The following is a 22610-nucleotide window of genomic DNA, read 5'->3' as shown; positions in this document are numbered from 1 at the left end:
GATTTGAGCGTAGTATCAATTTTGCGATCAGCTGGCTCCTTTAAGGCGGTAGATCCTGGAACAGGTAAAACCACCATTTTTGAGAGTCTGGATACAGACACGTCCACTATGGGTGGGTTTTCCCATTTTTTCCTATCCTCCTCAGGGAAGGGAAAAGTAACCAGGATCCTTATAGGGATCTGGAATTTTTTCTCTGACTTTTCCCATGCTTTCTCAAATATAGCATTTAATTCTTTGGACGCAGGGAAGGTTAGCGAGGCTCTTATTGTCAGTGAAGTAAGCCTCCTCAACCTGCTCCGGTGTTGTGTCTGCAATATTCAACACATCCCTTATAGCCTCTATCATCAACTGCACCCCTTTAGCAAAAGATGGGGCCCCCCTAAGCACATCCCCATCACCGTCTGCCGTGTCAGAGTCGGTATCCGTGTCATCCTGAGGGGGGCCCTGAGGTAACAGAACCGGACCAAACTGCCATAGAGTTCTGTAAAACCTGAGTTGCAGATTCATTCTGTGCAACCCTAGTAGAAATATGAGAAGTCATAGATTTGATAGAGGATAACCATTCAGGCTCCCTTGCTAGTATCTGTGCTAAAATAGTGCAATCCTGATTACATGGAATGGGATCATCCTGAGAGGACATATCCTCTGCAGCATATGACACAGAGTCCCTGGACATAGCTAATGGAGACCACAGACACTCCACACACACACAGGGGAGTACAGACAGAGTTTCACCCATAAGAATGGCAAGAGAGACACAGAGATTGGAACCAACCCACACACAGCGCTTTCCAGGTATAGGGAGACCCTAAACCAGCGCTGTGTAACTTAATAGGTTACACAGTCTTCACACAGCCTCGCCCCCTTCTACAACCCGTTGGTACCGTGAGAGATAGCTGGAGTTGTTCTGGAGGGACTGCACATCACTGACAGCATTTCTGCAGGCAAGAAAATGGCGCTGAACGCTGCCGGATTCGCTTTGAGGAGTAGCTCCACCCCCTTAATTGCGCTGTCTTCCCACTCTTCATAGGATTATACTGGCCTGAGCATTTATGCTGGCAGAGATAACGGGACCCCGACAGGCTGTGTGACCAGTGTAGGGTGTAGGCGCTGGTTCAGGTCGCCCCTCACAGCGCTGCACTATGCACCACTGAGCCCCGGATCGCAGTTAGTACTGCGCTCCATACCCTGTTGCCGCCATCTTCACACCGGCTCCCCGCTTGCTAGGGGGGCCGGTGACTAACTCGCCACCGATCTTCTGGCTCTGTAAGGGGGTGCCGGGGTGAGCGATCCCCTGTGGCAGGGGAACGTTCGATCCCCTCAGGAGCTCAGTGTTCTGTCAGCGGAGCTAGTGGCTCAGACCCCGCAGGGCGGACACTACTCCCCCCACTTAGTCCCACAAAGCAGGGAGGCTGTTGCCAGCAGCCTCCCTGTAATATAAAGAAAACTCTAAAATAAACTTTTACTAAAGAAGCTCTGTAGAGCTTCCGTAGTTGTGACCGGCTCCTCTGGGCACATTTTCTAAACAGAGTCTGGTAGGAGGGGCATAGAGGGAGGAGCCAGCCCACACTTTCAAACTCTTAAAGTGCCAATGGCTCCAAGTGGACCAGTCTATACTCCATGGTACTAATGTGGACCCCAGCATCCTCTAGGACGTAAGAGAAATAACTGTAGGTTAGGTCCTGAGTAGGCTTTCTTGGCTGGGGGAGCTGCAAAAGGAAGATAAGTGGACTTACCCGCAGTAGCTTTGGATATCCATTTGTCTAGTTCATCTCCAAATAAGGCCTCTCCTGTAAAGGGTAGGCCTTCCACGCCTTTCCTGAAGTCCGTGTCGGCAGTCCACTGGCGTAGCCATAAGCCTTTGCGTGCTGTGCATTAAGCAAGCCTATTTCTTTTATGGCTTAAACCATAAAATTTGCAGAGTCTTGTATATGTTGCAGGAGTAAAATAATCTCCCCCTTAGGCAAGGTACCTAACCTGTCAATTAGGTTACCCGACCATTTTGCGATGGCCTTAGTAATCCACCCACATGCTATAGTGGGTCTCTGTGCCACTCCAGCAGCTGTATACAAAGATTTGAGTGTATTCTCAATTCTACGATCAGCCGTGTCTTTTACGGAGGCTGCACCAAGGACAGGCAATACAATTTTCCGTGACAGCCTGGATACTGATGCATCCACTATCGGTGGATTTTCCCATTTTTTCCTATCCTCAGGAGGAAAGGGAAAAGATGATATAAATCTTTTATGGATTTGAAATTTCCTATCAGGATTAACCCACGGTTCTTCAAGTAGGGTATTTAGATCCTTTGACACAGGAAAAGTGGCTGAGGGTTTCTTTTTTATATTAAAAGAAGATTCCTCAGTCTCATCTGTTACCTTATCAGGGATATGCAGAACCTCTCTGATAGCTTCTATGAGAGCCTCTGTTTCCTGCGACAGAGTAGCCTCCCCACCTTTGAATCCACCCCTCCCCCCCTCTATGACTGACCCCTCATCAGAGTCAGACTGCAGGATATAGGCCAAAGGACGTTTTTGCGGACAAATGGTAGGGGACTGAGACGCTGGTTTGGGTACAGAATCTCTTTTCATAAACTCATCCATAGACTGTCTTAAGTATTTCATTTCTTTCTCATTGCGGGACAATTTAGTAGAAATATTGGAGATCATTCCCCTAATGTAATCCAGCCAAGCTGGTTCTACCCCGCTAGCCTGGGAGGGTGCACTGCACTGAGTACACTGCAGTGAACCCCCTGGAGAAGAGTAACACTGTGCCTTACATGAAACACACTCTTTGTCTGACATACTGTGACAGCGCACGCACACACACACACACACACACACACACACACACACACACACACGAAAAGGTTAAATGCACAATTAACCCACAAAGAGCCCTTCAAGAAAGACACAGAGATAGTCTGGAGCCAGAACACAGCACCCTTACTGCTAATGCCAAGCTTAGCCGGTTCACAAACCAAGTCACCCTTGCTATGACACCCTGGTACCGCTTAGGTAATCTGGAGTCTCTCCGGAGGAGCTGAGCATCCCGGTCAGTCAGCGTCTGTGTCCACTGCAGAGGGAAAATGGCGCTGGTGAGCTGCTGGATCATAGTGAAGCCCCGTCCTTTCAATGGTGCACGGTCTTCCAGCTTTTTTTATACTGGCTGAGATGATCTTTAGTGCTTAATATGGAGTCAGCCGCCTTTTAAGTCTGTAATGCCAGTCTGGGTACTGTGTACACCGGTAGTGTACTTAGACTCAGGTCGCTCCCTCAGAAGCGGTGCGTCCGCACTGTGTACAGAGTCTGGAGACCCAGCCGCCCCACGTAGAAGCCATGCGTCTCCGTACCCTCATGCCGACATAATGGCCGGCAATCCGCTAACCGGGACGCCGGCTTAGTACTCACCTCTCTTCTATCTTCTGGCTCTGTTAGGGGTGGCGGCGTGCTGCGGAAATGTACGCTCGCCATGGTGGGGCTTGGGAATAATTCCTACAGGAGATTAGTGTCCTGTCAGCGGGGAACGGGACCATTAACCCTTCAAGAGGTTGGGCCGTTATCCCCCTAAGTCCCATGAAGCAGGCAGACTGGTGCCACCCAGTCCTGCCTGAAAATAACAGAGAAAACAAATGCAAAAAACTCTTCTAGAGCTTCCAGCGATGTGACCGGCTCCTCCAGGCACATTTTCTAAATGGAGTCTGGTAGGAGGGGCATAGAGGGAGGAGCCAGCGCACACTATCAAATTCTTTAAGTGCCCAAGGCTCCTAGTGGACCCGTCTATACCCCATGGTACTAAATGGATTCCCAGTATCCTCTAGGACGTAAGAGAAAATAACCACCAAGCGGTATTTTGCAGGCAAATATGGTGTCATCTGCCCACCACCAGCTTTGTTTTTCTCAGGAGTTTACATATTTCATATACAAATTTAGGGCAAGCCCCAGAGTCTCAGCAGAAACTAGTGCTACAGAGCCAATCAGTGGCATACAAATGAACATCTGGGGAACCCACTGTAGTAAAAGGACTAAAATTATTCAGGTGACTAAGAATATAAACATGAAAAGACAGGATACTACTAAATTGCCTGAGATGACTTTAGTTCCTACCCATTGAAAATTAGGGAAAGATACTGTATTATTTATAATTGTGAGGGATTTAATTATAATCCACTGTTATAGCCTCTACATACTGACATTAAATGATTCGAACAAGGTACCGTATACCTTATCAAGCAACTAGGCATTACAAGGGAATACATACGATATTCCGGCGGATGGAATGTCGGCGGTCATATGACGATTCTCGATGCAGATAATCCCGCAACCTAACCCTAACCTCCCCCCCAACCACCGTAGCCTAACCCTAACCTTCCCCGGTGGTGCCCAAACCTAAGATCCTTCCCCGCAGCCTTACCCTAACCTTCCCCGTGGCCTAACCATAACCCCCCCCCCCCCTCCCACCCACAGCCTATCTCTAAAGGGGGTACACACAGGGAGATGTGCGCTGAGTGACCCATCACAGAACGCTCAGCAGACAGGTGCAGGTGTACAATTTACACCTGCAATTTGGGAGGGCAATTGCTTTATGTTTTACTATACTGTAGGTTTCCTGGCCCCCTTTATACACACCGGTCACAAGAGCCAGGACTAGCAGACTCATAAGCTCCAACACTACTTTCTGTTTTAGTACAATATAACAGTATGGATAAATGCATGGGAACTTAAAAGTAACATGCAGCAATTACTATAGGACAGGTTTAAGAAATGCACAGCTTAACACCCATGTATACATGGACTATAGTCTGGTGGAAACCAAAAGTAAAGCAAACAGCCAAATGTTTCAGTTCGGAAGTAAAAAAAAAAAAAAGACAAAAAAAAAAAAGGTTCAAAGCCTTGCTGATCCCACTTCACAAAATGATTCTCCTGTAGTGGTTTCTATAGTGCCGGAACTTTAACTGGAGAACTTTTAAGAAGAAAACATGTAGCAATATACAAACATTGGGCATGCTGAAGTTGGCCTATGGAAGTTATACAATGTAACACTCACCAATCAGTGTGTATCCATAAAGTTGTGAACTGTAACCCACGGTGTTCTCTTGATGCATGGCCGCCAGCAGGAGAGAAGCACCAAGATTCCTTTCTTGTTCCCACTAAATGAAAAAAATAAATAGAATTTTAAATACCTACCGGTAAATCTTTTTCTCGTAGTCCATAAGAAATATTGGGGGAAACTAGTACGATGGGGTATAGACGGGGTCCAAAGGAGCCAGTGCACTTTAAATTTTCTTCACTGGGTGTGCTGGCTCCTCCCCTCTATGCCCCCTCCCACAGGCAGTTATTAGGTAAAAAACGTGCCTGAAGGAGAAAGGACATATACGAGAGAAGGAAATATGAGAACAAAAGATGCGGAGATTTATACACCAGCACACCACAACCATATAACAACCAGCAACGTCTGGCAACAATAACAGCAACCGCTGAACAGGTAACTAGAGAACAAGAACCTGCAGAAAAGTCCACGCACCGAGGCGGGCACCCAATATCCCTATGGACTACGAGAAAAGGATTTACCGGTAGGTATTAAAATCCTATTTTCTCTAACTTTCATAAGGGATATTGGGGGAAACTAGTACGATGGGGACATCCCAAAGCTTCCAGAACGGGTGGGAACGTGCAGAGACTGCTGCAGCACCGCCTGCCCAAACTGGGTATCCTCTTTGGCCAGGGCGTCAAATTTGTAGAACTTCACAAAAGTGTTCTTCCCCGACCAGGTAGCAGCTCGGCACAGTTGCAAGGCCGAGACTCCATGGGCAGCCTCCCAGGAAAAGCCCACTGATCTAGTAGAGTGGGCCTTTATAGACTTAGGATCCAATGCCTCCGGAGGAGAAGAAGCGTCAGAACTGGACGGAACCACAATAGGTTGATTCAGATGAAACACGGAGACAACCTCGGCAGGAGCTGCTGTCTAGCCCGGAGTTCCGCTCAGTCCTCGTAAAAGACCAAGTAGGGACTTTACACGATAAGGCCCCCAATTCTGAAACATGTCGAGCAGAAGCCAGGGCCAATAACATCACTGTCTTCCATGTGAGGTACTTGTCTTCTACCGTCATCAGAGGTTCAAGCCGTGAGGACGGTAAAAATTTCAACACTACATCCAAATCCCAGGGTGCCGTAAGCGGCACAGAGGGAGGTTGTATGTGGAGTACCCCTTGCAAGAAGGTCTGAACTTCTGGCAACACTGCCAATTTCTTCTGAAAGAAAATGGAGAGCGCTGAAATCTGGACCTTAATGGAACCCAGACGTAAGCCCTTATCCACACCAGCCTGCAGGAAACGTCCCAAGTGAAACACTGCAGGCACTAAGAGACATATCTCCTCCAGATATGATGATAGTGTTTTGACGTCACAGATTACCTGGCCTGGACCATGGTTGCAATAACCTTTTTGGAAAGGCCCTTGTGAGCTAGGACGTTCCGCTCAAACTCCATGCTGTCAAACGAAGTCACCGTAAGTCCGGGTAGACGAACGGTCCTTGTTGAAGAAGATTGCTTCTTAGTGGTAGAGACCAAGGCTCTTCGAAAAACATGTCCAGTAGATCTGCGTACCACGCCCTCCAAGGCCAATACGGGGTAAATCAGAATTGCCTGGACACTTTGATTCCTGATCCGCTTTAGCACTCTTGGGAGCAATGGGATCGGAGGAAACAGGTAGACCAGCCGATATGGCCAAGGCGACGCCAGTGCATCCACTGCCCTCGCCTGAGGGTCCCTGGTCCGCGAGCAATACTAGGGAAGTTTCTTGTTGAGACGAGAAGCCATCATGTCTATTTGTGGGCAACCCCACCGGTCGATGATCTGCTGGAACACCAGATGATGGAGACCCCACTACCCCAGGTGGAGATCGTGACGACTCAGGAAGTCCGGCTCCCAGTTATCCACACCCGGAATAAAGATTGCTGACATGGCTCTTGCATTTCTTTCCGCCCAGAGGAGTATCTTTGACACCTCTCGCATGCAGGCTCTGCTTTTTGTCCCTCCTTGTCGATTGATATACGCCACAGCCATGGCGTTGTCCAACTGTACCTGGATCGCTTGATCCTTGAGCAGAGGAGACGCTTCTGAAGCAGAGCATTATAGATCGCCCGAAGTTCCAGAATGCTGATTGGAAGGAGGCTTTTGTGGGATGACCACCTGCCCTGGAACTGCGCCCCTTGGGTGACAGCTCCCTATCCTCGCACCCATTGTGAGAAGGGTCCAATTCTAAATTCCAAAACTCCTGCCCTCCAGGAGATTGGAGGACTGAAGCCACCACATGAGGGAAATCCTGGCCTGAGGTGACAGGTTCTCCCAGGTGCATCTGGAGATGTGATCCGGACCACTTGCTCAGGAGATCCAGTTGAAATGTTCTGGCATGGAACCTCCCATAGTGGATCGCGTCATATGAGGCGACCATTTCCCCCAACAATCTGATGCAGAGATGGATGGAAACTTGAGCAGGTCGGAGCACCATGCGGACCAACTCCTGCAGTGTTCTCGCCTTCTACTCTGGTAGAAACACCTTCTGGGCCACAGCATCCAGCAACATCCCCAGAAACAGGAGCCTCTGAGTTAGATCCAGGTGGAACTTCTGTAAGTTGAGGATCCACCCATGGTCGGACAGAAGACGGATGGTGCAGTCGATATGGAGCAACAAAAGTTCGCTGGATCTTGCCTTTATCAGGAGATCGTCTAGATAAGGCACCACATTTATTCCTTGGATCCGGAGTTGAAGCATCATCTCCGCCATCACCTTCATGAATACCCTCGGAGCTGTTGACAGGACGAAGGGTAGTGCCTGGAACTGGAAGTGATCGTCCAGCAGGGCAAACCGCAGGTATGCCTGATGAGGCGGCCAAATCGGAATATGGAGACAGGCATCCTTTATATCCAAGGGGACCATAAATTCCTGTTCTTCCAGGCCCACAATCACTGCTCGCAGAGATTCCATCTTGAACTTGAACACCTTTAAATAAGGATTTAATGCATTCAGATTTAGAATGGGTCTGACCGAACAGTCTGGCTTCGGCACCACAAACAGATTTGCATATCCTCCAAAGCTGGTAAGCTTGATTTGAAAAATCATTGCGGGGGAGTACTGTCGAACTCCAGCTTGTAGCCCTGAGAAACGAGCTCCCTGACCCAGGCATCCTGGCAGGAGGACTCCCAGACGTGGCTGAAGGGACGCAGTCAAGCTACCACCTCGAGATCCCCTCGGGGTGGGTTGGCACAGTAATGCTGAGGTTTTAGTGGAAGCACAACTGGTGGGCTGTTCCGGAGGACTGGTACTTGCAGGTTTCCTGGACTTACCTCTGGTACCTCTTGCCGCATTGGAGGCACCTCTGGCCTTTTATCGTAATGTGTGAGACCAAAAGGACTGGACAAACGGTCCCAGATAGGAACGTCTCGCCGGTGGGGCCCCAGAGGGGATAAACATGGATTTCCCGGCAGTAACCTTGGAAATCCAGGCATCCATCTCAACCCAAAAAGCCATTCCCCAGAAAAGGGGAGGGACTACACATTTCTTTTGTATTCTGTGCAGCCACAAGGCCCTGTGCGCCGACACCGCCATGGCCGACGTCCGAGCATTGATGTTCCACATCTCCTTGAGGGAATCACAGAGGACACGAGTAGTGTCCTGAATGTGTTTTAGGAGGGTAACCATAGTAACTAAGGGCATATCCCCCGAGAGGCCCCCCTGAATTTGCATGGCCCAAGAATGAATGGCATGTGTCATCCAGCAACCCGCAATGACCGGGCTTTGTGAAAGGCCGGCTGCAGTGTATATAGATTTTAAGGTAGTCTCTATCTTTCTATTCCCATGATCCTTTATAGTAAAGGAGCCCTGGGCAGGCAGCACCGACTTCTTAGACAGGCGAGAGACTGAGACATCCATCCCTGGGGGTTACTCCCAACATTTTCCACCTTGAGGAGCAAAGGGGAAAGTGCACAAAAACTTTTTGGACACTTGGAATTTTTTGTCTGGATTATGCCAGGCCTGTTTAAATAAGTCATGTATCTATGGAGATGCAGGGAAAGTGACATTGGGCTTGTTTTTTTACAAAGAAAAAAAAAACTGCTGTGAAGAAACGACCTCTAGAGGGAGCTGCAACACATCCCTTATAGCCAAAATCAGGGGTTCAATACCCTGAGTAGAATCGGGATCCCACTAACGGGATACGGGTCATCCCCATCATCCTGGACAACATCATCTGTATCAGAAAGCAGAGCAGGTAATCAACGCTTCTGGGGACCTGCATGAGAGGAGGGGGGGGGGGGGGGGGGGGGGGGCTGTGCATCAGCCCTAGCAGCTAAATTTGCAAGAGCTTGTTGCAGTAGCTCAGTTTTCTGCACTTTAGCAGTGAGCTGGTATGACATCTCTGACGTCATAGTTTTAAGAGACCCTAGCCAGTGGGGCTCTGTACCCTCTCCCCCAACCTCTTCACTAATTTGTGAACATTGACTACATTGCTCACAGGAGACAGAGTAATTAGACAATGGAGAGAATCTGGTGTGACAGATACTGCACAGCTTGTGCTTACCCATATTCACAGTAAGTATAAACACATACACTTACACACAGACAGTTATGTAGTTAGCTACACTCTGTACCAGTTTCCAGCGTGTCTGTGAGGCAGGAAGTGCTGAGTGTGTGCTGCTGATGGCTTCTATAGGCAGAGGAAGGCACCAAACGCTGCTGTTCCCACTCTGAGGAAGCTCCACTCCCTCCAATGGCGCTGAAGCTATACACAATATTTATACTGGCAAAGTCACCCCTAAGCTTAAAACCTCACCCAAGTGCTTCGTTAAGCGTGTTTGTGCCAGTGTAGTCACGGGAGGATCCTAGCGGTACCCCCAAGGAGGGTGCCGTACATCGTGCCCCTGATCAGCTGCACTTTGAACCGGGGCCCCCGGTGTGTACTCACCACCGATGTCACCTTCAGGCAGGGTTAGGGGTGTGCGGCGTGCTGCGACAGCAAAGGCGCAGTGCCCCCCGCTGAACAAACAGCCACTCAGGACAGTGGTCCTGCAACGGGGAAGCGGCTCTGCACCTCGCAAGGTCGGTGACCGCCCCCCCCCCCCCCCACCTCCCACGGCGCAGGTATACTGTTGTCCAGAAAACATACCGAAAAAAAATAAAAGATTGAAATGAAATTGAAGAAAACTCTCTGAAGCTGCAGAGATGTGCATCCTCTCCTGAGGGCACTTTTTTCTAAACTGCCTGTGGGAGGGGGTATAGCAGGGAGGAGCCAGCACTCCCAGTGTAGAAAATGTAAAGTGCATTGGCTCCTTTGGACTCCGTCTATACCCCATCGTACTAGTTTCCCCCAATATCGCTTATGGATGCTAGAGAAGAAAAAAAAAGGTTTGAAATAAAAAAATCTAAGACACATTTTATTCTCCAGTAGATGCTGGTTCAGATGCAGATGTGTCCTCATACACCAAGGCTCAATGTGACTTGAGACTCCAGAGACTCTCGAGAATGAGCCACACTGAGCATTGTAGAGCAGAGACCTTTTCTTTAAATTTGTATATTATTCGCACCACAGAGGCATCTTTGAAACACCACCCAGTGTGTACCGGAGATGCCCGGCTGTGACTAACCACACAAAAAATAAGAATTTACTTACCGATAATTCTATTTCTCGGAGTCCGTAGTGGATGCTGGGGTTCCTGAAAGGACCTTGGGGAATAGCGGCTCCGCAGGAGACAGGGCACAAAAAGTAAAGCTTTACGATCAGGTGGTGTGTACTGGCTCCTCCCCCTATGACCCTCCTCCAAGCCTCAGTTAGGTACTGTGCCCGGACGAGCGTACACAATAAGGAAGGATTTATGAATCCCGGGTAAGACTCATACCAGCCACACCAATCACACCGTACAACCTGTGATCTAAACCCAGTTAACAGTATGATAACAGCGGAGCCTCTGAAAAGATGGCTCACAACAATAATAACCCGATTTTTGTAACTATGTACAAGTAATGCAGATAATCCGCACTTGGGATGGGCGCCCAGCATCCACTACGGACTCCGAGAAATAGAATTATCGGTAAGTAAATTCTTATTTTCTCTATCGTCCTAGTGGATGCTGGGGTTCCTGAAAGGACCATGGGGATTATACCAAAGCTCCCAAACGGGCGGGAGAGTGCGGATGACTCTGCAGCACCGAATGAGAGAACTCCAGGTCCTCCTTAGCCAGGGTATCAAATTTGTAGAATTTTACAAACGTGTTCTCCCCCGACCACGTAGCCGCTCGGCAGAGTTGTAATGCCGAGACCCCTCGGGCAGCCGCCCAAGAAGAACCCACCTTCCTTGTGGAGTGGGCTTTTATCGATTTTGGCTGTGGCAGGCCTGCCACAGAATGTGCAAGCTGAATCGTACTACAAATCCAGCGAGCAATAGTCTGCTTAGACGCAGGAGCGCCCAACTTGTTGGGAGCATATAGTATAAACAGCGAGTCAGATTTCCTGACTCCAGCTGTCCTTGAAATGTATATTTTTAAAGCTCTGACAACGTCCAACAACTTGGAGTCCTCCAAGTCGCTTGTATCCGCAGGCACTACAATAGGTTGGTTCAGATGAAATGCTGACACCACCTTAGGGAGAAAATGCGGACGAGTCCGCAGTTCTGCCCTGTCCGAATGGAAAATCAGATATGGGCTTTTGTAAGATAAAGCTGCCAGTTCTGACACTCTCCTGGCCGAAGCCAGGGCTAGTAGCATGGTCACTTTCCATGTGAGATATTTCAAATCCAGTTTTTAGTGGTTCAAACCAATGAGATTTGAGAAAGTCCAAAACAACATTGAGATCCCACGGTGCCACTGGAGGCACCACAGGGGGCTGTATATGCAGCACTCCCTTAACAAAAGTCTGGACTTCAGGAACTGAAGCCAATTCTTTTTGGAAGAAAACCGACAGGGCCGAAATTTGAACCTTAATAGATCCCAATTTGAGACCCATAGACAATCCTGATTGCAGGAAATGTAGGAATCGACCCAGTTGAAATTCCTCCGTCGGAGCACTCCGATCCTCGCACCACGCAACATATTTTCGCCAAATGCGGTGATAATGTTGCGCGGTTACTTCCTTCCTTGCTTTAATCAAAGAAGGAATGACTTCTTCCGGCATGCCTTTTTCCTTTAGGATCCGGCGTTCAACCGCCATGCCGTCAAACGCAGCCGCGGTAAGTCTTGAAACAGACAGGGACCCTGCTGAAGCAAGTCCCTTCTCAGAGGTAGAGGCCACGGATCTTCCGTGATCATCTCTTGAAGTTCCGGGTACCAAGTCCTTCTTGGCCAATCCGGAACCACTAGTATCGTTCTTACGCCTCTTTGCCGTATAATTCTCAATACTTTTGGTATGAGAGGCAGAGGAGGAAACACATACACCGACTGGTACACCCAAGGCGTTACCAGCGCGTCCACAGCTATTGCCTGCGGATCTCTTGACCTGGCGCAATACCTGTCCAGTTTTTTGTTGAGGCGAGACGCCATCATGTCCACCATTGGTCTTTCCCAACGGGTTACCAGCATGTGGAAAACTTCTGGATGAAGTCCCCACTCTCCCGGGTGAAGGTCGTGTCTGCTGAGGAAGTCTGCTTCCCAGTTGTCCACTCCCGGGATGAACACTGCTGACAGTGCTATCACATGATTCTCTGCCCAGCGAAGAATCCTTGCAGCTTCTGCCATTGCACTCCTGCTTCTTGTGCCGCCCTGTCTGTTCACATGGGCGACTGCCGTGATGTTGTCCGACTGGATCAACACCGGTTTTCCTTGAAGCAGAGGTTCTGCCTGGCTTAGAGCATTGTAGATTGCTCTTAGTTCCAGGATGTTTATGTGAAGAGACGTTTCCAGGCTCGACCACACGCCCTGGAAGTTTCTTCCTTGTGTGACTGCTCCCCAGCCTCTCAGGCTGGCGTCCGTGGTCACCAGGATCCAATCCTGTATGCCGAATCTGCGGCCCTCCAATAGATGAGCACTCTGCAACCACCACAGAAGAGATACCCTTGTCCTTGGAGACAGGGTTATCCGCTGGTGCATCTGAAGATGCGACCCTGACCATTTGTCCAACAGATCCCTCTGGAAAATTCTTGCGTGGAATCTGCCGAATGGAATTGCTTCGTAAGAAGCCACCATTTTTCCCAGGACTCTTGTGCATTGATGTACAGACACCTTTCCTGGTTTTAGGAGGTTCCTGACAAGCTCGGATAACTCCTTGGCTTTTTCCTCCGGGAGAAAAACCTTTTTCTGAACCGTGTCCAGAATCATCCCTAGGAACAGCAGACGTGTTGTTGGAATTAACTGGGATTTTGGAATATTCAGAATCCACCCGTGCTGTTTTAGCACTTCTTGAGACAGTGCTAATCCCATCTCTAGCTGTTCTCTGGACCTTGCCCTTATTAGGAGATCGTCCAAGTATGGGATAATTAATACGCCTTTTCTTCGAAGAAGAATCATCATCTCGGCCATTACCTTGGTAAAGACCCGAGGTGCCGTGGACAATCCGAACGGCAGCGTCTGAAACTGATAGTGACAGTTCTGTACGACGAACCTGAGGTACCCCTGGTGTGAGGGGTAAATTGGAACGTGGAGATACGCATCCTTGATGTCCAAGGATACCATAAAGTCCCCTTCTTCCAGGTTCGCTATCACTGCTCTGAGTGACTCCATCTTGAACTTGAACTTCTTTATGTACAGGTTCAAGGATTTCAGATTTAGAATAGGTCTTACCGAGCCATCCGGCTTCGGTACCACAAATAGAGTGGAATAATACCCCTTTCCTTGTTGTAAAAGGGGTACCTTGACTATCACCTGCTGAGAGTAAAGCTTGTGAATGGCTTCCAAGACCGTCACCCTGTCGGAGGGGGACGTTGGTAAAGCAGACTTCAGGAAACGGCGAGGTGGATCCGTCTCTAGTTCCAACCTGTACCCCTGAGATATTATCTGCAGGATCCAGGGATCTACCTGCGAGTGAGCCCACTGCGCGCTGAAATTCTTGAGACGACCCCCCACCGCCCCCGAGTCCGCTTGAGAAGCCCCAGCGTCATGCTGAGGCTTTTGTAGAAGCGGGGGAGGGCTTCTGTTCCTGGGAAGGAGCTGCCTGTTGCTGTCTCTTCCCCCTTCCTCTGCCTCGTGGCAGATATGAATATCCCTTTGCTCTCTTGTTTTTAAAGGAACGAAAGGGCTGCGGTTGAAAAGTCGGTGTCTTTTTCTGTTGGGGAGTGACTTGAGGTAAAAAGGTGGATTTCCCGGCTGTAGCCGTGGCCACCAAATCCGATAGACCGACACCAAATAACTCCTCCCCTTTATACGGCAAAACTTCCATATGCCGTTTTGAGTCCGCATTGCCTGACCACTGTCGCGTCCATAAACTTCTTCTGGCCGAAATGGACATAGCACTTACCCGTGATGCCAGTGTGCAGATATCCCTCTGTGCATCACGCATATAAAGAAACGCATCCTTTATTTGCTCTAAAGACAGTAAAACATTGTCCCTATCCAGGGTATCAATATTTTCAATCAGGGACTCTGACCAAGCTACCCCAGCACTGCACATCCAGGCTGTCGCTATAGCTGGTCGTAGTATAACACCTGTATGTGTGTATATACTTTTTTGGATATTTTCCATCCTCCTATCTGCTGGATCTTTAAGTGCGGCCGTCTCAGGAGAGGGTAACGCCACTTGTTTTGATAAGCGTGTGAGCGCCTTGTCCACCCTAGGAGGTGTTTCCCAGCGCGCCCTAACCTCTGGCGGGAAAGGGTATAAAGCCAATAACTTCTTTGAAATTAGCATTTTTTTTATCGGGGGCAACCCACGCTTCATCACACACCTCATTTAATTCATCTGATTCAGGAAAAACTATAGGTAGTTTTTTCACACCCCACATGATACCCTGTTTTGTGGTACCTGTAGTATCAGCAATATGTAACGCCTCCTTCATTGCCAAAATCATATAACGTGTGGCCCTACTAGAAAATACGGTTGATTCGTCACCGTCGCCACTGGAATCAGTGCCTGTGTCTGTGTCGACCGACTGAGGCAAAGGGCGTTTTACAGCCCCTGACGGTGTTTGAGGCGCCTGGACAGGCACTAATTGATTGTCCGGCCGTCTCATGTCGTCAAACGACTGCTTTAGCGTGTTGACACTATCCCGTAATTCCATAAATAAAGGCATCCATTCTGGTGTCGACCCCCTAGGAGGTGACATCCCCATATTTGGCAATTGCTCCGCCTCCACACCAATATCGTCCTCATACATGTCGACACACACGTAGCGACACACAGCAGACACACAGGGAATGCTCTTAACGAAGACAGGACCCCACTAGCCCTTTGGGGAGACAGAGGGAGAGTTTGCCAGCACACACCAAAAGCGCTATATATGACAGGGATAGCCTTATAATAAGTGCTCCCTGTATAGCTGCTTTAATAATATAGTTTTGCCACAATTTTGCCCCCCCTCTCTTGTTTTACCCTGTTTCTGTAGTGCAGTGCAGGGGAGAGCCTGGGAGCCTTCCTGACCAGCGGAGCTGTGTGAGGAAAATGGCGCTGTGTGCTGAGGAGATAGGCCCCGCCCCTTTTTCGGCGGGCTCGTCTCCCGCTCTTTAGTGGATTCTGGCAGGGGTTAAATATCTCCATATAGCCCCCGGAGGCTATATGTGAGGTATTTTTAGCCAAAAAAGGTTTTCATTTGCCTCCCAGGGCGCCCCCCTCCCAGCGCCCTGCACCCTCAGTGACTGCCGTGTGAAGTGTGCTGAGAGGAAAATGGCGCACAGCTGCAGTGCTGTGCGCTACCTTAAGAAGACTGAGGAGTCTTCTGCCGCCGATTCTGGACCTCTTCTCGTTTCAGCATCTGCAAGGGGGCCGGCGGCGAGGCTCCGGTGACCATCCAGGCTGTACCTGTGATCGTCCCTCTGGAGCTAATGTCCAGTAGCCAAGAAGCCAATCCATCCTGCACGCAGGTGAGTTCACTTCTTCTCCCCTAAGTCCCTCGTTGCAGTGATCCTGTTGCCAGCAGGACTCACTGTAAAATAAAAAACCTAAGCTAAACTTTTCTAAGCAGCTCTTTAGGAGAGCCACCTAGATTGCACCCTTCTCGGCCGGGCACAAAAATCTAACTGAGGCTTGGAGGAGGGTCATAGGGGGAGGAGCCAGTACACACCACCTGATCGTAAAGCTTTACTTTTTGTGCCCTGTCTCCTGCGGAGCCGCTATTCCCCATGGTCCTTTCAGGAACCCCAGCATCCACTAGGACGATAGAGAAATTAGTTTAAATATGTGCACAGTCCATACTTGCCTACCCTCCCTCATTCTGCAGGAGACTCCCTGAAATAGCAGCAGTCTCCCTCACTCCCTGAATAGTCCAGCAATCTCCCTGATTGCACCTTACCCCCATTAAGTAGCTATTACATTCTTGGGGTATAACCAGGGGCGGAATGGCCACAGTGTCTGTGGGGCCTGTTTTGTATGTTGTCATGTAGCCCCATCCCCCACATGACGGGCAGCCCACCGCACCCAGTACACTGCATTGTCCCCATTCATTCTGTTATTCCATCCCTGCAATGATACTGCCATGGCTACATGGTATGTTATACCTCTTGTGCTGCTGATGTCGAACCACTTCTACAAAATTTTACAGGGCTACTTTTAGTTCCCAATCCACCCCGTCTGCAAAAAAAGCAAGGAAGGCCGCATTTGCGTACAATCATGCCCTATGAGGAAGGATCCCGCCCCCATCAACAGTCCCCACCCCTATTAGGGCTGCTTCCACAAATTTCCCATGCTGGTTTTCCCTCCCAATTTGCCTCGGAGTATAACCAAAATACACTGCAACAACCCCATGAACATCTGGCATATCTGTTTGATTATTCAAAAGACAGAAGAATAAATATTATTCAGGGATTGGAAAATTCTCTGAAAGGGCAACTTCACTCAAATTCGGGGGGGGAGAAGATGGTCACAATTGACTCTATTAAATCAGCAGGTGAAGATGAACACATGGCAGCTCTTGACGAAATGTTGCAAGAAAACGGACTTTAGCATCTTCTGTAACCATGGAAACAGTCTGTACAACAGCTGTAGCCATTGTTCGCTTTCATGGACAAAGATGTTACTAAGGGTTCGTTATTACATCATGTCTGTGAAATGGGAGCAAAAGGCATGTCTGTGTTTTGAACTATTGCTTTCAGGCAGGAGACCCGACTGAAGTGTCAGGAGTAAGTTGTGAAGTCCTGCATAATGATTTTAACTAGCCAAGTGTTTAGAATTATCCCAATATTGCAGCGAGTGGTAATTAAATCACCATATTTCCAAATAATGATCTGATAATAATCTGGTAAAATTGTTCACAGGCACACAAAAGTTATTAGGAGAAAGTGTTGTGTGCACATTTTCTGCCATGCACAATAACCCCAGTGACAGGCTACAGTACCGCCAAAGGTGTTCTGCGCACTCGTGTGTGTGTGTGTGTGTGTGTTTTGTCACTCAGCTCTCATGTTAAAGGGCAGGACTGACCCTTGGTGACTGCCTTCCAGTCCAACATAAATATGGTCACGCTGACTAACTTACTGTACATAATGAAAGTGCTACAAATGTAATCAGAAGTAACCTTTAGCAAACAAACAAAATATAAACAGGCAGGAGTACATGTGTGAAACAAAACTTCACATTCTTATTAATTAGATCAAAGACTTTCAGAAGGAGAACACTGCTTTGCAACCAATTTCATCAAGGTTACCTTTTAGCCAGGAGGCACATAAATCTCAATACATTTTAAAACACAAAATAGAAGAACATTTTACCGTCAATTGTGGATTTCCAGAAAGATATTTGTGCAAAACATAGAGGGAAAGAAGCTGTGTGGAGACTGTATCAAAACTCTCTTGTAGCATTATCTCAACCACCACAGAAACGGCATCTGAAAGATGAAAATAGGGATTTGTCGAGTCTCTAAACAGGAAAAAGCAGCCTGAGGATCACTTAGCAAAGCAAGGTCTGACATGTCAAACTATTTTTCTGCTGGCTCAATTTCTAATCTGTACAATACTGAAACCCTCTGCTTCAAATAATATGAAATCTAATACTGTAATTTAGAAATTTTCTAATCAGATACTAGCCAATAGGGCCACAGTGTGGACAGTGCGGCCTTTGCTGTAAGGCAGGGGTGGGGAACCTTTTTTCTACCGAGGGCCATTTGGATATTTATAAAATCCTTCAGGGGCCGTACAAAAATTCTCAACTTAAAACATTACCCTGCCCCCCAGTAGGTCTGCCCCTTAAAGGTACTGTGTGCGCGCGCCGGAGGCGCGCACGTGCCAAAAAAATGGGTGTGGACGGTTAAAATGGGACGTGATACACATATGCCCCCAATAGTGCGGTGCCAGATCCACAATTGCCCCCACAGTGCCAGGTATACAAATGCCCCTCACAGTGCCAGGTATACAAATGCCCCTCACAGTGCCAGGTATACAAATGCCCCTCACAGTGCCAGGTATACAGATGCCCACACAGTGCCAGGTATACAAATGCCCCTCACAGTGCCAGGTATACAGATGTCCCCACAGTGCCAGGTATACAGATGCCCCCACAGTGCCAGGTATACAGATGTCCCCACAGTGCCAGGTATACAGATGCCCCCACAGTGCCGGGTATACAAATGCCCCTCACAGTGCCAGTTATACAGATGCCCCAACAGTGCCAGGTATACAAATGCCCCCACAGTGCCAGGTATACAAATGCCCCTCACAGTGCCAGGTATACAAATGCCCCTCACAGTGCCAGGTATACAAATGCCCCTCACAGTGCCAGGTATACAAATGCCCCTCACAGTGCCAGGTATACAAATGCCCCTCACAGTGCCAGGTATACAAATGCCCCTCACAGTGCCAGGTATACAGATGTCCCCACAGTGCCAGGTATACAGATGCCCCCACAGTGCCAGGTATACAAATGCCCCCCACAGTGGCAGTGCCAGGTATACAAATGCCCCCCACAGTGCCAGGTATACAGATGCCCCCCACAGTGCCAGGTATATAAATGCCCCCCACAGTGCCAGGTATATAAATGCCCCCCACAGTGCCAGGTATACAAATGCCCCCCACAGTGCCAGGTATACAGATGCCCCCACAGTGCCAGGTATACAAATGCCCCCACAGTGCCAGGTATACAGATGCCCCCACAGTGCCAGGTATACAGATGCCCCCACAGTGCCAGGTATACAAATGCCCCCCACAGTGCCAGGTATACAGATGCCCCCACAGTGCCAGTTATACAGATGCCCCCACAGTGCCAGGTATACAGATGCCCTCCCCCCTCCGTGCTGCTTACCGTGGGACACGGAGGAGAGCGCGGCTGTCGGGTGGGAGCGGCGGCGTGTAGTACTTCAATTCAGCCGCCGGTTCGAGAGCCAATCAGAGCTCGCGGACCGGCAGCCGCGGCTCCTGATTGGCTGCCGCTCCGCGAGCTCTGATTGGCTCACGGACCGGCGGCTGGTTTGCAGTACTACACGCCTCCGCTCCCACTCGACAGCCGCGCTCTCCTCCCTGTCTTCCTGTTCTGACAGCTGAGACACGCTGCCGCCGGACTGAGCGGCAGCGTGTCTCACTGACACAAGGTTATAGCAGGGGTGCCTATTCCAGATGGAGTTATAATAAAGAGGGATTGTCCAAAAGTGTAAACACCATGATATTTGTTGTAACCTTAACGGAGCTGATGGAATGCTATTATCTATAGTATTCTTAAAAAAAATCTAAAATGTAAAATATTAAAAAATAGGATTTTAAATTACCGTATTTGCCGGCGTATAAGACGACTGGGCGTATAAGACGACCCCCAACATTTCCACTCAAAATATAGAGTTTGTTATATACTCGCCATATAAGACTACCCCCTTCCACACACCAAATAAAACGTAAAAGAACATCAGATTTGTGACATACTGTATATTATGACCTGATAAGAGATTTGGATAGGGAGTATTTATCAAGGTATGCATAAGAAGGGGGGAGGGGGCGAGGAGAAAGTTGTAAAATGTATAAAAGTATACCCCTGTGTGCATTTAGTGTTACCGGTTTCACATGAGTGCCATTAGTATTAGTATTAGTGCCATTACAGTACCTGTCATTGTCACCATTGTACGGCCACAACGCGACTGCAGCGCCTCCGGCCAGTCCCTGCATCTCCCTGTAATTGGCACTAGTGAACCGCCGCGGCCGCACTGGATATCGCACGATACTGGATGGTGAGTAGAATGAGGTGGGCGGGCATCGGGAGGCCACTATGGGCACCGGGCGAGTATCGGAAGGCCACTATGGCAGCTATGTCTATCCCAACTGAAGTGCACCCGGCGTATAAGACGACCCCCCCACTTGGAGGCATGTTTTTCAGGGCAAAAAAGTAGTCTTATACGCCAGCAAATACTGTACCTACCGGTAAATCCTTTTCTCGTAGTCTGTAGAACATGCTGGGGTCCACATTAGTACCATGGGGGGTATAGACGGGTCCACTAGGAGCCACTGGCACTTTAAGAGTTCTAGAGTGTGGGCTGGCTCCTCCCTCTATGCTCCCCCTACCAGACTCAGTCTAGAAACTGTGCCCGAGGAGACGGACAACTTCGAGAGAAGGATTTTACACAGATAGTGGCGAGATTCACAGCAGCTCACACATACAAGGCACATCAAGCTAACCAGCTTGAAAAATCAGCAACGGCTGAACAAGATTACTTAACCAAGTAACAAAACAGTACTTAACCAAGAACAAAGCAGTACTGAACCAAGTAATCACTGCAGGATAACGAAGCACTGGGCGGGCGCCCAGCATCCTCTATGGACTACGAGAAAAGGATTTACCGGTAGGTAATTAAAATCCTATTTTCTCTTACGTCCTTTTCTGCCCAGAGGATGATCCTTGTCACCTCTGACATTGCAGCTCTGCTCTTCGTTGCGCCCTGTCGGGTTATGTAGGCCACCGTCGTTACATTGTCCTTGAATGGCTCGATCTTGCAGAAGATGAGCCGCTTGGAGAAAGCCGTTGTAGACGGCTCTTAGAATGTTTATTGGAAGACTGGATTCCAGGCTTCACCACCTTTCTTGGAAGGTTTCCCCTTGAGTGACTGCACCCCATTCCCAGAGACTTGCATCCGTGGTTAGAAGGACCCAGTCCTGAATCCCGAACCTGCGGCCCCCCCAGAAGGTGAGTCATTTGCAGCCACCAGAGAAGTGAAATCCAGGCTTTCGGCGACAGACGTATTCTTTGGTGCATGTGTAGGTGAGAACCCGACCACTTGTCTAGGAGATCCAGTTAGTAGGACAGAGCATGAAACCTTCCGTACTGTAGAGCCTCGTAGGAGGCAACCATCTTCCCCAGAAGGCGAATGCACTGATGAACCGATACCCGGGTTGGCTTCAGGACATCCCGGACCATTGTTTGAATCACCAATGCTTTCTCCTCTGGCAGAAACACCCTCTGCACTTCCGTGTCGAGGATCATCCCCAGAAAAGACAACCTTCTTGTCGGCTCCAAATGTGACTTTGGAAAGTTCAGGATCCAACAGTGTTCCATGAGCAGATGAGTCGTGAGAACAATGGACTGTAACAACTTCTCCCTGGACGATGCCTTTATCAGTAGATCGCCAGATATGGGATTATGTTCACCCCTGTCTGCGGAGGAGAACCATCATCTCTGCCATCACCTTGGTGAACACCCTCGGTGCTGTTGAGAGGCCAAATGGCAGTGCCTGAAATTGATAGTGACTATCTAACAGTGCAAACCTGAGATAAGCCTGGTGTGGCGGCCAAATTGGAATGTGGAGGTACGCATCCTTGATATCCAGGGATACCAGAAATTCTCCCTCCTCCAGACCTGAGATCACTGCTCTGAGAGACTCCATTTTGAATCTGAACACCCTCAAGTAAGGGTTCAACGATTTCAAGTTCAAAATTGGTCTGACCGAACCATCCGGTTTCGGTACCACAAAAAGGTTTGAACAATAACCCTTGTTTTGCATATGAGGTGGAACTGGGATAATGAGCTGTGACTTTTCCAATTTTAGTATGGCTTCCTGTAGGATAGCCCTGTCTATCAGCAAAGCTGGCAAGCCTGATTTGAAGAATCGGTGAGGCAGGAGTTCTTGAAACTCCAGTCTGTACTCATGGGACACAATATCCTGTACCCAGGGATCCAGGCCGGACGACACCCAGATGTGTCTGAAACATCTGAGTCTCGCACTCACCAGCCCGTCCTCCAGGCTGTGTAGTCCACTGTCATGCTGAGGTTTTTGAGGAACCAGAAGCAGGTTTCTGGTCCTGGGAGCCTGCGGCTGCAGGCTTTTTGGATTTTGCACAACCACCTCTAAAGAAAGTGGTAGGAGGCTTGGACTTTTTTGCCTTAGCGGTCCGAAAGGACAGCGACACCACTGAAGAAAATGGTTTCTTCGTAGAAGGAGTAGCAGAGGGAAGGAAAGGTGACTTACCCGCGGTTGCCGTTGAAATCCACGCATCCAACGCTTCCCAAATAGAGCCTGACCTGTGTAGGTTAGGTTCTCCACACTTCTCCTGGATTCCACGTCTGCAGACCATTGGCG

General features: G+C 49.0%; 1 protein-coding gene across 1 annotated transcript in view; it reads right to left on the bottom strand.

The window, feature by feature from the left end:
* Positions 1-22610, bottom strand: part of MRPS27 (mitochondrial ribosomal protein S27) — a 278880-nt gene that overhangs the window by 82428 nt on the left and 173842 nt on the right. Inside the window, exons 7-8 of the mRNA XM_063963882.1 lie at positions 17833-17948; positions 5047-5149 (exon numbers count right to left, since the gene is read on the bottom strand). Of these exons, the coding sequence (XP_063819952.1) occupies positions 5047-5149; positions 17833-17948 (219 nt within the window). The remainder of the gene's footprint in view (positions 1-5046; positions 5150-17832; positions 17949-22610) is intronic.

Source organism: Pseudophryne corroboree, chromosome 1 (assembly GCF_028390025.1).
Source record: "Pseudophryne corroboree isolate aPseCor3 chromosome 1, aPseCor3.hap2, whole genome shotgun sequence".
NCBI classification, from domain to species: domain Eukaryota; kingdom Metazoa; phylum Chordata; class Amphibia; order Anura; family Myobatrachidae; genus Pseudophryne; species Pseudophryne corroboree.
The sequence above is the reverse complement of the archived record's forward strand: the minus strand, read 5'-3'. Positions and strand labels throughout refer to the sequence as shown.